This window comes from Vigna unguiculata, chromosome 8 (assembly GCF_037176805.1).
Source record: "Vigna unguiculata cultivar grain cowpea cultivar isolate G323 ecotype 2 chromosome 8, ASM3717680v1, whole genome shotgun sequence".
Classification (NCBI taxonomy): domain Eukaryota; kingdom Viridiplantae; phylum Streptophyta; class Magnoliopsida; order Fabales; family Fabaceae; genus Vigna; species Vigna unguiculata.
This window is the reverse complement of record NC_140799.1, coordinates 32,791,595-32,804,727: the sequence shown is the minus strand read 5'-3', so window position 1 is coordinate 32,804,727 and position 13,133 is coordinate 32,791,595. Positions and strand designations below refer to the sequence as shown.

The window sequence follows — 13,133 nt, the reverse complement described above, 5'->3', positions numbered from 1 at the left end:
ACCCACCTGTCACATCATCTGTGTCGCAACCTAAATCGCGACGGGACGACGAACTAAAAATAAATTCATTTGGAAAAAGAGATTAGAAGTCGTCACCATAGTTTATTTTGGAAAACTATGGAAAACCATAAAAATAAAATAAAGTCTGCGAAAACCAAATTTAGAGTCCGAGAGTCGGTTACGCGTAGGGAAGGTATTAACACCCTACAGCGTCCGCCTAAAGGCCCTTTAATGAAATTTGCAAAAGAAATGTGTTTATTTTAAATATTTATTTTTCCCATAAATATGAAAATATTGAACAAAATTGTTATTTTTTTATTAAAAAGGACCTGACAAGGATTAACCTTGGTCCTACGTATTCTCATTAAAAAAATGAGAAATCAGGGTTACGTAGTTCTTTATAAAATTATTTGAAAATGATTTGGAAAACCTTTTGATTTTTGGGAAGTGAACCTGACAAGGACTTGCCCTGCTCCTACGTATCTCCATTCACAATGAAGAATCAAGGATCACGTAGTTCTTGAGAACCTTGATTAGAATATTTAATTTTTAAAGTTGTCTTTTGACATTTTTGAAAATAAGTGTCACTTGACGGGTGCGGCCGGGTTGACACAAAAATCATTTTTTATACTTTGTATTTATGAAAGGGAGTGTCGTGCGACGCGAGCGGTCACTTAGACACCAAAAGTATTTTTATAGTTTTTTATATTTGTGAGAAGGAGTGTCGTGCGACGTGAGCAGTCGATTAGACACCAAAAATAATTTTTATAATTTTTATTCAAAAAGAAGTATCGTGCGACGCGAACGGTCGATTAGATACCAAAACTATTTTTATAATTCTTCTATTTAAAAAGAAGTGTCGTGCGACGCGAACGGTCGATTAGACACTAAAAGATAAAATAAATAAAATAATTTTAAATTTCATTTATTCTTATTTTTATCAATTTTGAAAATTATTTTAATTGTTATTTCAATTTAAAATATTTTTTATTATTTTTGAAAATGATATGATTGAAATGTGATATTTAATAAAATAAAAAGGTAAAATTGGAAATAGAAAATGAAAGTGCATAAATAAATATGTGGGTGCAATGAGAAAAATTACACACATAGAAATGAGGTGCACATAGAAGAAATGCATGGTGCATAAAGTAAACGCATCCTAGTCTAAAAAGGAAATTAAAGGAGTGGGGTGTGGGGTTATTACATTTGGGAGTGCATGAAATAAATAAAAAATAGAAAAATAAAAACAAATGGTCCAATTATGAAACAAATCTGCATAGGTGTGAGAATTAAGTTATGGGGGTGCACGAAGAATAATTAAATGAATCTTCCAAAACCTTAAACCTAAATCAAATCCAGAACGCACATCACTTAAACTCTTCTTCCCCAACTTCATCTTCTACCTCCCACACAAAGCCACCACACAAACACCATTGCTGCTACTCATTGCCAAACCGCCGGCGACACTGCTCACGGCAGCACCACCCACGACGGTACCGGCAGCCATCTACGCCATCACAACATCATGTGCGTCCACCAATCACGTTCAAAACACAACCATGCTCACGGCAAAGCCTCCAACGGTGACGACAACCACTCTCGGAGGTTTGTAAACGTCGGCATTGCTCGCCACTGCACCACTTACAACCGTGCCAAACACTACCGCACCGTCTCCTCTGCTCGCGTCTTCTTCGGGCCACCAAGACCACTGCCGCGACTGCCATTCCATCAAAGAGATCGTTGCCAACTACTAATGCCTCTTACATCGTCATCTTCCCTCTCTTTTTCTCGAAGCCTATTCCACCATTCCCCCTTTCTTCACCATGATTTATTGATTTTCTTGCTCTTTCTTGTACTGTTTCTTTGTTTTGATTTTTTTCTGTCTCTGTACGAAGAATGGTTTGGATGAAAGTGTGTGAAAAATGGGTGCAAAGGATGGTTGATGATGGCTTAAAAATGTTAGAGAAGATGAAAGTGCTTGTACGTAAATCTCTCCAAAAGTTCTCTCCCCTTTTAAAATAAAAGTTCACTAATTTAATAAAAATGAAAATGATATTCGAACATAATTTTCGAACTCATTTTTTTCATGGTGACGAGCCAGGCTTTTTTTATTTTTAATTGATTTTTTTAAAATGAAACTGAAGGGATTGTCACGTGCGCGAAACTTAGCCTGTAAATTCTTTTTGCCAAAATGAAATGAGATGGGGAGAGAGAAAGTAAGGCAAAGTTTTGACTTAGTAGAGTGTTGGTGAGACAGGGAGAGAGAAAGGCGAGAGGAAGGTGTTGCAGAGTGGAGACAGCGTGAGAGAGAAAGTCGAAAGAGAGGCGGTGAAAGTGTTGTTTGTGCGACAGAGAGAGAAAGGCGTAATCAAGCGGTGAGAGAGCAACGCCTGGGTAAACTCCAGTTGTTAGAGAAACGGAGAAAGAGAGATCAAAAGTCATAGAAGAAGACGTTTGTGGTTGCCGGAGAACAGAGGTGTGACTAGAAGTCATAGACGGCGACGACGTTTCCACAGTTAATCAAAGAAGACGGCCACTAGGGCTTCCAAAAATCCAACACCTCCGGCAAATAATCGCTCCCAGAGGTGGGGAGTTCTCTCAAATTATATGGGGAGTTCTGGCACAGATTTATGGAAATGAAATTAAATTAAATTACAGTGGGCTAAAAAATCTTTTATCTTCCTTGCTTGGAGGCATTTCCAAATAAATAAAAACAAACAACCGCTGGTATTCAAATTTTGAAATAAAAAATGGAACACCCACCAGAAGGTGCACAACATCATCACCTCACATTCATGGAAATGAAATTAAATTAAAGTGACAAAGGACTCAAAAATGCTTCATCTTCCTTTATTGGAGGCATTTCCAAATAAATAAAAACAAACAATCGCTCCCAGAGGTGGGAAGTTCTCTCAAATTATATGGGGAGTGCTGGCAAAGATTTTGGTATTCAGATTTTGAAATAAAAAATGGAACACCCAGCAAAAGGTGCACATCATCATCACCTCACATTCATGGAAATGAAATTAAATTAAAGTTACAGTGGACTCAAAAATCCTTCATCTTCCTTGCTTGGAGACATTTCCAAATAAATAAAAACAAACAACCACATAAATTTCAAGATGCATAACTCTTTTCAATTTTTTTATTCTAACTACTAATAAACTACATAAATGATCCATACATTACATAAGTTAAAACATTGATAAATAAGAATTTAAAAAAAATTAAAGATGTGATAGATACAAAAACAAAAAATGTGTAAAATGTCAACCAAAAGGTACAAATTATAAATTAAATTTATTAAAAACATAACATTTGATGTGATAATTACTTAATGTATTCATAATTTCTAGTAAAAATATTTTTTCTAATCTAATTTAAAAATTGGTTACCGTTTTTGTTTATCATGTTTTATTATTTTGTGGCTCTTACACCCAATCTTTGGATGTGCCCGCAAACTTGTGAACCAGATTGACACACGACAACGCCACATAATCATCCCATGACTAACCTTGTTATCATCACCCTACACGTGTCAGTTTCGCAACCCATAAAAATGCATTTCTCTACACCCTTCCGCACCAAGTATGTCCCCACACACAACGAACACCACAAACTAACCAAACAATAAAATCTTCCGAAACGGAAGTAGTTATTATAATTATTAATTTTCAAAAAAGAGAACAAAAAAATCTGGATCCTTAAAATCTTCAACCCTTGGTCAATCGAACGGCTACCATGTCCTGTCGGATCATCTTGTCTCTTTCTCAATGCTTCTTCTTCTCCCGCTACCATTGACACTCATATCAGAAGCCAGAGGATTATCATCTCGGAGCCACACCCATATAAATTAATGCAAGCGAACGCGAAGAGGATATTCAAAGTTTCGATTTTGACGTCGTGGGTATTTATATCTCTCTTTCTCTCGTTCTATTCATATTCAAATGTCGGCGTTGGAGTATCTCTATCTCTCTCCCATAACGTATACCAAAGTTGTTCTCAATTCTCATAACTGGCGGAAGCCCTCACCGCCGTTCAGGCAAAATACCTGTCGTTTTGTTCCCAATTCGGCACCGGTTAGGGTTCAGGGCGTATGGAGGGATTCCGGGAGGTTCGATTTGTGGAGGACGCGGAAGGTTCACGGTGGCGCAGTCAGGGCGAGTGGTGGGCAAGAGGGGGATTCCGGCGAGAAGAGCGGGGAGGGTCAGGGGGTGGATAAGGGTTCGACCGGGCCTGGTTCGAACCGAAGGAGGGAGAAGCAAGGGAAGGGGTGGTGGTGGTGGTTGGGTTCGAAGAGTGGGAAGTGGCGGTGGCAACCCATTTTGCACGCTCAAGAGGTTGGAGTGTTGTTGTTGCAGTTGGGGATTGTGGTTTTCGTGATGCGGTTGCTCAAGCCAGGGATTCACTTACCTGGCTCCGAACCGAGGGCTGCGACGTCGTTTGTGAGCGTGCCGTACAGCGATTTTTTGAGCAAGATTAATGGTGATCAGGTACAGAAGGTGGAGGTGGATGGGGTCCATATCATGTTCAAGTTGAAGTCTGACGTGGAAGGTTCTGAAGTTGCTGCTGCTACTCCTTTGGAGTCAGAGTCGTTGGTTAAGAGTGTTGCTCCTACGAAGAAGATTGTTTACACTACCACTAGGCCTAATGATATAAGGACCCCTTACGAGAAGATGATGGAAAATGAGGTGGAGTTCGGGTCCCCGGATAAGAGGTCTAATGGATTCCTCAACTCTGCTTTGGTAAGGATTTGGAACATGGTCTCCACACTTGAAATACTTGTAGCTGCATTTGGTTTTCGTTGTTATAGTCTTATGTCAACACAATTTGGTAAACTAAAATAGTTAGATTATCACCCACCAACGGGTCAATATGCATGGAGTTTGTTCTAGTTTAATCACTCGTACATAGGTGATATAAATACTTGGAGGGAGAATTTTATAGCCAATGGTGTTTTTTTTTTTTGGGCTCGAGCGTGATTGCTTTTCATGGACAGAACATGTGATTTTACCCAAAATAAGAATAGTTAGAGTAGTTGTAGCATTGTTTTGTTTATTTACACTCATTTGATTTAAGGTTTTTATGACGCGTTAGTTTTGGATTACTTTTGTTCATTGTATCATTAATTTATCATAACTATGTTGGGTTTTATATTTTGAATTTGTTGCATCACTCTATGCATTGTTTGTGTATCTGTTCTTTCTGCCACGACTGAATTTGCTCAAGAATGGAAAGAGGTTGCTGGTTTGAAGTGTAATATATAAATTCCAATATATTTGCTTGTGCAAAAAACCTACTGATACATGGAATATGGTTATTTCTCCAATTACAATCATTATATGATATGGCTGAAAACTCTGTGAATGCTCAATGGATGTAGGTTGTAGCACACCAGATAGACTATTGGCCTGTTTGGAAGCTCCTTCTGGGACAAAAAAATAAGAGTAAAAATTGAAATTAACTTCTTCATGAGCTAAAATTATCTTATCTTACACATAAACTAATTTGTAGAAGCTCTTTCATATAGTCTCTAAATTTGTAATTTTAACTTGTGATTAAGCTAATTTTATCTTATGGATAAGTTAATTTCAATTTTTCCCTTATATTTGGCTCTCTTAGAAGAGCTTGTAGAGAACTTGTTCAAACAGACCTTGTAGCTATCTCGTTTAGTTTACCCTACTTCTGGAAGAGCCATGAAAAACTTAAGGACTGTGTTATGTTGAGAAGATGTTTCCTGTTTTGCTTTTAATTACAAAGAGCCATCTTGTTATCACATTGCTTTTTGTTTCCAAAAGTTTATATTTATAAAGGAATTGATGCAAATTTTCGAAAACAGAAAGCAAATAAAACAATGTCACGTTTTTGTAATTAAAAATGAAAATAGGAAATATCTTCTCAAATCAAATGGCCCCATAGGTCTACTACTCCATTCTATCAAGTCTTCTTTATTAAAGAAGGGCAGTGATAGAAACCTGTATCTTCATTACAGAAATACAACCATGAACATCTTAATTAATGGAATAATACACAAGCACACAGCAGTTCTTTGAGAGACTGACCTCCCTGGTCAAAGGCCCCGACTCTTTCACAACAGTCAAGATGATTTCTTCCTTCTCTCCCAGATAGTGACGTGTATTTATGGAATATATAAGTCCCGCTATGAATAGTTTGGGATGCTCAGTGAAATATTTAAGTGGTAGTTTTTCCTCCCTTGGCAACTAACTTTTAAAGAGTGGGTTCCCCAAGTGCTTGGATGCTTATCAACCAGTATTATAGTTGGTTGTTAGGGACTTGGAAAGGGCTCCCAAGTGTTTGGATGCTTATCAACCAGTATTATAGTTGGTTGTTGGGGACTTGAAAAGGGCTACCTATGAGGTTCTATATAAGGTTCAAGGTTCAAAGATGTTGAGTGAAGTGACCAAGTAAAGTGTGAGCTGCTGAGATTTTGGTTCTCAGAGACATGCCATGATAGGGATTATGGTATATGAGGTATCCAAGTCCCGTAACAACTCTCAATGGTGTATTTATAGGCAACATGCCTTATTTCTTCAACCAACTAAACTAAATAATAGAGCTGGCTAAGAAACTAATGGATGTATCTTGTGTCACTTGTCTGTGGCTAGTATAGTTGATAAAATTATCAAGCTCATGAAACTATATTGTACATGTTTATTTATAATTAAAAACTATAGATTTTGTCCAATGAGAATTTGAAATAATAACTTTTAAGAACCGATTACTTCAGATGATAAATAGAAGCTAGTTTGAGATAAATCTTCTTTCTTTCACATTTGTTGAATATGATATGTTTCAATTATAATGTATCAATAGTTTAAGACATTAAACTTCCCATTTCATTCATTATGACTTTCCTTGTCTGTTGTGGTTGACACTATATTAATATAACATGCTGTTGACTTCATTCTGATATTTGCAGGTAGCCGTGTTTTATTGTGCTCTGCTTGCAGGGCTGCTCCATCGATTCCCTATTAGTTTTTCTGCGGTGAGTTTGAATTCCTTCACTCACTCATTTTCTATTTTCACAGGCCTTCTTATCCAATTTTTTTTTAAACATTTTAAAACTGGTTTTTGAGGAATTGAATTGCTAGTGCAGCATTCCCCTGGCCAGATTAGGAATCGTAAGTCAGGAACTTCTGCTGGCACAAAGTCATCTGAACAAGGTGACACTATCACATTTGCTGATGTTGCTGGTGTTGATGAGGCTAAGGAGGAGCTAGAAGAGATTGTGGTAGGCTGGACTTTCTTCATCTCATACTTAGCTCTAAAATTCTTTAGGGCATATAGAAGTCTTTCTATTATACAACAGGCCTTTTTATGTTCCTTTTGTTTGGAGATATGGACGAGTAGTTTATGCTGATGTTCGCTTGCCAGGAATTTCTTCGCAATCCTGACAGATATATACGACTTGGAGCTCGTCCTCCCCGAGGTGTTCTCTTGGTGAGTCTAGCTAGGGATATATGATAAATAATACACAGTGGTATTTTGATTTGAGGATGAAAGCACATGTTGGTCTGCCAGCAAACACTTTGTAGCTGTAAATGTTTTCTTGGGAAAGGGATCAAATATGGGAAATTTCTTTTGGGAATATTTTCTAATAATATCCAGTAAAATTTTCTACCGTATTATATGATGTATGTTTTCTCTTATTTCATGATTATTAACTTGCAAAAAATGAGATAACTATTGTGTTAGTTTGAAATGGTACTTCACTGGATTATTCATAGCCAAGTTATTTTTCATTTTATTATTGCTTTAATTTGACATGTAGGTTGTAAATATCCATTGTTTTATCTTACAGGTGGGTCTTCCTGGGACAGGTAAGACTTTACTGGCGAAGGCGGTGGCAGGGGAAGCTGATGTACCATTTATAAGTTGTTCTGCTAGTGAGTTTGTAGAGTTATATGTCGGTATGGGTGCTTCCCGTGTGAGAGATCTCTTTGCAAGGGCAAAGAAAGAGGCACCGTCCATTATATTTATTGATGAGGTAAAAATATATACTTTTTTATTCTGTTAGGTGTTTGATTTAATGTTTACTATTCAATCAATTAAGCTTTCATGTTGGTATGCAGATAGATGCTGTGGCTAAAAGTCGCGATGGTAAATTTCGGATCGTCAGCAATGATGAACGAGAACAAACCTTGAACCAGCTACTCACTGTAACCAATTTTTCATTTTCTTGTATTTTCTTTTTCGAGCATTGGTGGTGGGGGATTATGTAAATAAGAGGCTAATTTTTTAACTGAATTGCAGGAGATGGATGGTTTTGACAGCAATTCTGCAGTCATTGTTCTTGGAGCAACTAATCGTGCAGATGTCTTAGACCCTGCACTCCGAAGGCCAGGAAGATTTGATCGAGTAGTTATGGTCTGGATTCTATTTAAATACATAACCTCCTTTGATTTTTATACTGATTTCAGAATGACCTTGACTTGGCATATTCTAAGAAAAAAAAATGTTCATTTTCGATTTAGGTGGAAACACCTGACAGGATTGGAAGAGAGGCTATCCTAAAAGTTCATGTTTCCAAGAAAGAACTTCCTTTAGCTAAGGATGTTGACCTTGGTGACATTGCTTGTATGACCACTGGTTTTACAGGGTAATTATTCTGTTTCGTTCATACCTTTTTATCTCTTTTAAATATTTAGAAGACTGAAATTTTGATTTGACACACTGGTACACATAATTGAAGAGCGGATCTTGCAAACCTAGTAAATGAGGCTGCTTTACTGGCGGGAAGACAAAACAAAATTATTGTGGAGAAAATTGATTTCATTCATGCTGTAGAAAGATCAATAGCAGTAAGTTACAATGTCTCTTGAAATCTTGATAGATGGACATTTTCACTTTACAGCTGCCGTCTGGCAGGATTTGGAATGTTAATCACAAAAGTTAAATTGAAAAAATTTAGTTTTGTAAGTTTTACCTGTGCTGGATAAAATGGACCAAGTAACTTGTTTCAGGGCATAGAAAAGAAGACTGCTAAGTTGAAAGGAAGTGAGAAGGCTGTAGTTGCACGACATGAAGCTGGCCATGCTGTAGTAGGTACTGCAGTTGCAAGCCTTCTTCCTGGACAGCCACGTGTTGAGGTAAACCATAGAAAATATTCTATTCTTGGCCATATAAATATGCCAAATGTCATTGCAAATGGTAAGGTATTAATAAATAAAGTCAGATAATCATACTGGTTTGGTATTTTTGGATTTTTAGTTGTCTAGACAAGCAAACTATCGAAAACACATGTTAAGTATCTGTACTTGTGAAATGAACCCAACCCTCCTTTATTCTATTTCGAATTGAATACTTGCCAAAATTTTCTGTTTGGTAATTTTAGCCTACTTTTGTATTGAAAATTATGTTTGTTTTTTGTTTATTAAGAAAAGCCATTCATGCCTTAGTATTTTGTGTATGTTATCAGAAACTAAGCATATTACCTAGATCAGGAGGGGCTTTGGGATTCACTTACATTCCTCCAACAAATGAGGACAGATACTTGCTTTTCATTGACGAGTTGCGTGGCCGTCTAGTTACCTTACTCGGAGGACGTGCTGCAGAAGAAGTTGTTTATTCGGGTAGAGTGTCAACCGGTGCACTTGATGACATCAGGCGAGCAACTGATATGGCATACAAAGCTATTGCTGAATATGGTCTTAATCAGACAATAGGTCCTGTGTCAATTGCCACCCTTTCCAATGGTGGAATGGATGAATCTGGCGGATCAGTTCCTTGGGGAAGAGATCAGGTCCTGTATTTCATTAACTTATTTCTTCTTCCTATTCAATTTTTACTATATGCTGATTTTTATCTAAACAAACAGGGACACCTTGTTGATCTTGTTCAAAGAGAAGTGAAAGCATTGCTGCAGTCGGCGCTGGAAGTATCACTTTCCATTGTGCGAGCTAATCCTACTGTTTTGGAGGGTCTAGGTGCTCATTTAGAAGGTAACTATACGGGTCTCATGCTTTGTTTCAGCTGATTGTCCAAAACTAAAGGTTTTATAACTTCAAATTTTTTAACCTAATTAAATTGATAATGTATATATTTAGGTTAGGGTTTAACTAAAAAATAGAAAGTTCTATCTCTTGCATGTTCATACCTGTATACTGTCATGTCACCACTGGAAATTGTGTGGGTGAATTAGACGCAAGTTTTTGTTTTGAACTTTACTCTATACTGAATGTTACACTTCTATATAATACAATGATCATCAGAGGGAAAAATGAAATTGGTGTATGAAATCTTTTGCATATGTTAACTATGTATCAATACAGATGACTGTGAACCATGTAGCTTTGCTTAACTGTGGTGTTCTAATAGTGCTGATACTGATTCATCAGAAAAAGAGAAAGTAGAGGGTGAAGAGTTACAGAAGTGGTTAAGATTGGTGGTTGCGCCGACAGAGCTTGCAATGTTCATAGAAGGCAAGCAAGGGTCTCTCCTCCCAATGCAGACAGGTTCCTGAACAGTTGAGAGCTGTCTATTATGCGAGCAAAGTTGAGTGAAACTTAAGGTATGTTTTTGACGTTGTTTGGCTAAAGCCAGTGCAGTTATATGTCTCATACAGAATGAGTTCACCCCTATAACACTGTATATTCCTGTAAGGTGGATCTTGGCATCATTTTTAACACATAGCCAGCCTTGTTATTTAACTCATAATTCACTCATCCAAAGCCACACGGAAAAAGAAGATGAAGAAATACATAATAGTGCCTCTCACCAACTACATATATTGACTGGTAAATTGAATTCGTTGTATATTGACTATTATTTCAGTCCTGATGTGGCTGTTTGCAAATGTAATTTGGTATATAGTTTTTTATATTCTGTGAAATATACATGGTTCTGCTTTCTGTTACACCCAACTATTTTATCCAAACTGTAAGTATAACATAACATGGTTAGTTATGAAGTTCATTCTCAAATTCCTAAATTTGAGTCATCTTTGTTTTCAACTGAGTAGAATCTTTTTGGGATGGATAATTATTCCAAAATTAGAAATGCGTGTTGGAACAGAGATAAAAGTAAAGAATGATTTCCCCTCTCTTTTGTAAGGAAAAAAATCGTGTTGACTCAGCATTATCAACTATAATCTATCAGAAGTAAACCTCCACAAGGTGGAATATTTGTAGTCATTTGTCCCTGGTGTGAATGATTGAAATGAATTTGTATTCATATATATAGCAGGATCTTTTGAAATTGAGAGGAGAGCAAAATATCCAGTGTTCTATGAATGCAACATTTTTGTACTTTTTTTAACAGAGAAAGAACAATATCATGCTAACTTGCATTGTGGTTGTGGACCATGGTCCTGTGTGGCCAATTTTCTTTGGAAAATCATTGTGTCATATTCTATCATTGTAAATCATTATCTCATTTTTCTGCTGCTCAGAAGCTTGAACAACAAAACTGCAAGTGGACAAATAGTGGTGTAGAGCTGCCTTCCAAGACAAGATGTTAAAAATTACATGTACCAAAATCAAACTGTTCTTACATAAGCTGCCAAGCCAACCTACTTGATTGAAGGTGGGGGCAGTTTGAACAATTTCAATACATTTTAAAGTTTTTAATTAAAAATTATTATTTTTAATTAATTCAATTGATATATTTATTATTTTTACATTATAAATTATTTTATCATAATTAATAATTAAAGTTTTGTTTTTTAATATTATAATGATTTAAGTTATAATATGATTATATATTTATCTATTTTAAATAATATATCCTAAAACATTTAATCCTTTAAATGATTTATGTTTCAATTTTTAATTTAAAAAGATAAATTGGTGGATTTGTTCACTCCTCTGATAAAAGTAAATTAAAAACATCAATTTGAGTCATCAAATTTTAGCATTTGTGTCTATCAAAAAAATCATTTAATTATAAATCATTTTAAACTTTAAAAAAGGTATACATTGTATTCCGAAAGTCTTCCATTCTAACAAAACACAGGAATGAAGATATGTTATGCTATTGAGTGTTATTTGATTTGACGAGTTCAAATGACATCTAGAGACACGATCCACTGTTCATCAATTTTTGTAACAATATATACGAGGTTTTAATCAAACGTATATTATTATACTATATTGCAAATTTTTACTATTCTTAACAAATTTGTTAATTGATGTTATTTTTAAAATTTGTAATATAATACTAAATTTATGAAATATAAAATATTAATTATCCTGCATTCAAATTGGTCACCTCAAGACTAACGCAAAAATCATAGTTTGGATTTCTAATTATCCAATTTACATTTATTTTAATTTAAATAATTAGATTAGATTTTCGATCTAAATTTATTATTTTAATAAAATTAGTTTGAATTTTTTTTAAATCCAGATTCAAATATTTAGATTAAAATTTAAATTTAGATTCAAATATTTTGATCAAGTTGAAAATTCAGAATTCATTTTTATAAAATAAATTTAAATTGAATTTTCTAAAACATGTGTCTTTAAGGTCGATACCATCAAATTTGTCAGATATTTTGTCGCGGTCAATTTGGTCGAATTTCAACATGGGACAACCTTAGTTTACTGTCAGTCGTGGCTGACTCAGCTGAATTTTGGTCAGGTCGTCTAAATTTTGGTTGAGGTCGACTTGGTTGAATATGGCTAAATTTTGGCTAGGATCGATTCGGCTTCTAACGAATTTCTGTTATGGTCGACTCGACCAAGTATTTATAAATTTCGGTCAGAATTGACTCAATAAAATTTGGTCACCTATGATCGAATATTGGTTGGGGATGACATGGCCGAATACGACCAAATTTAGGTCAGGGTCAACTCGACAAAATTTCGGTCGGGATTGAATTGATTGGATTCGGCTGAATTTTGACCAGGATCGATTTCACCTAATACGGCCAAATTTTAGCCAAATTTGACTCGGCAAAATATGGCCACATTTGGGTTAGGACCTACTCGATCAAATTTCGGTCGGGGATGGTCGGGGCTGACTGGACTGAATTAGTCGGTCGAGACTGACTCAATCAAATTTGGATCAAGGCTGCCTCGGCCAAATTTCGGTCGGGGTTGACTCGACTGAACTCGACCGAATTTTGGTTGGGTTCAACTCAACTAAATTCGACCGAATTTCGACTGGCG

At 36.0% G+C, this 13,133-nt stretch overlaps 1 protein-coding gene across 4 annotated transcripts; it reads left to right on the top strand.

Annotated features, from left to right (window-relative positions):
* The first annotated feature begins 3,762 nt into the window (after positions 1-3,762).
* On the top strand, positions 3,763-11,690 carry LOC114194232 (ATP-dependent zinc metalloprotease FTSH 9, chloroplastic-like). Of its 4 annotated transcripts, none has more exons than XM_028084347.2 (14): positions 3,763-4,748; positions 6,944-7,009; positions 7,121-7,255; positions 7,375-7,464; positions 7,826-8,011; positions 8,097-8,183; positions 8,278-8,391; positions 8,499-8,623; positions 8,717-8,825; positions 8,988-9,113; positions 9,443-9,766; positions 9,842-9,965; positions 10,362-10,534; positions 11,414-11,690. In XM_028084347.2, the coding sequence occupies exons 1-13, from the start codon at positions 3,951-3,953 to the stop codon at positions 10,484-10,486; spliced, it is 2,409 nt and encodes an 802-aa protein (XP_027940148.1). In that variant the 5' UTR covers positions 3,763-3,950; the 3' UTR covers positions 10,487-10,534; positions 11,414-11,690. The 4 variants fall into 4 exon arrangements, with proteins under 4 accessions (XP_027940148.1, XP_027940147.1, XP_027940146.1 ...); XM_028084346.2 differs by lacking the exon at positions 11,414-11,690 and adding an exon at positions 10,627-10,954 and having other exon boundaries at positions 3,764-4,748; XM_028084345.2 differs by lacking the exon at positions 11,414-11,690 and having other exon boundaries at positions 3,764-4,748; positions 10,362-10,954.
* Positions 11,691-13,133: the final 1,443 nt, after the last annotated feature.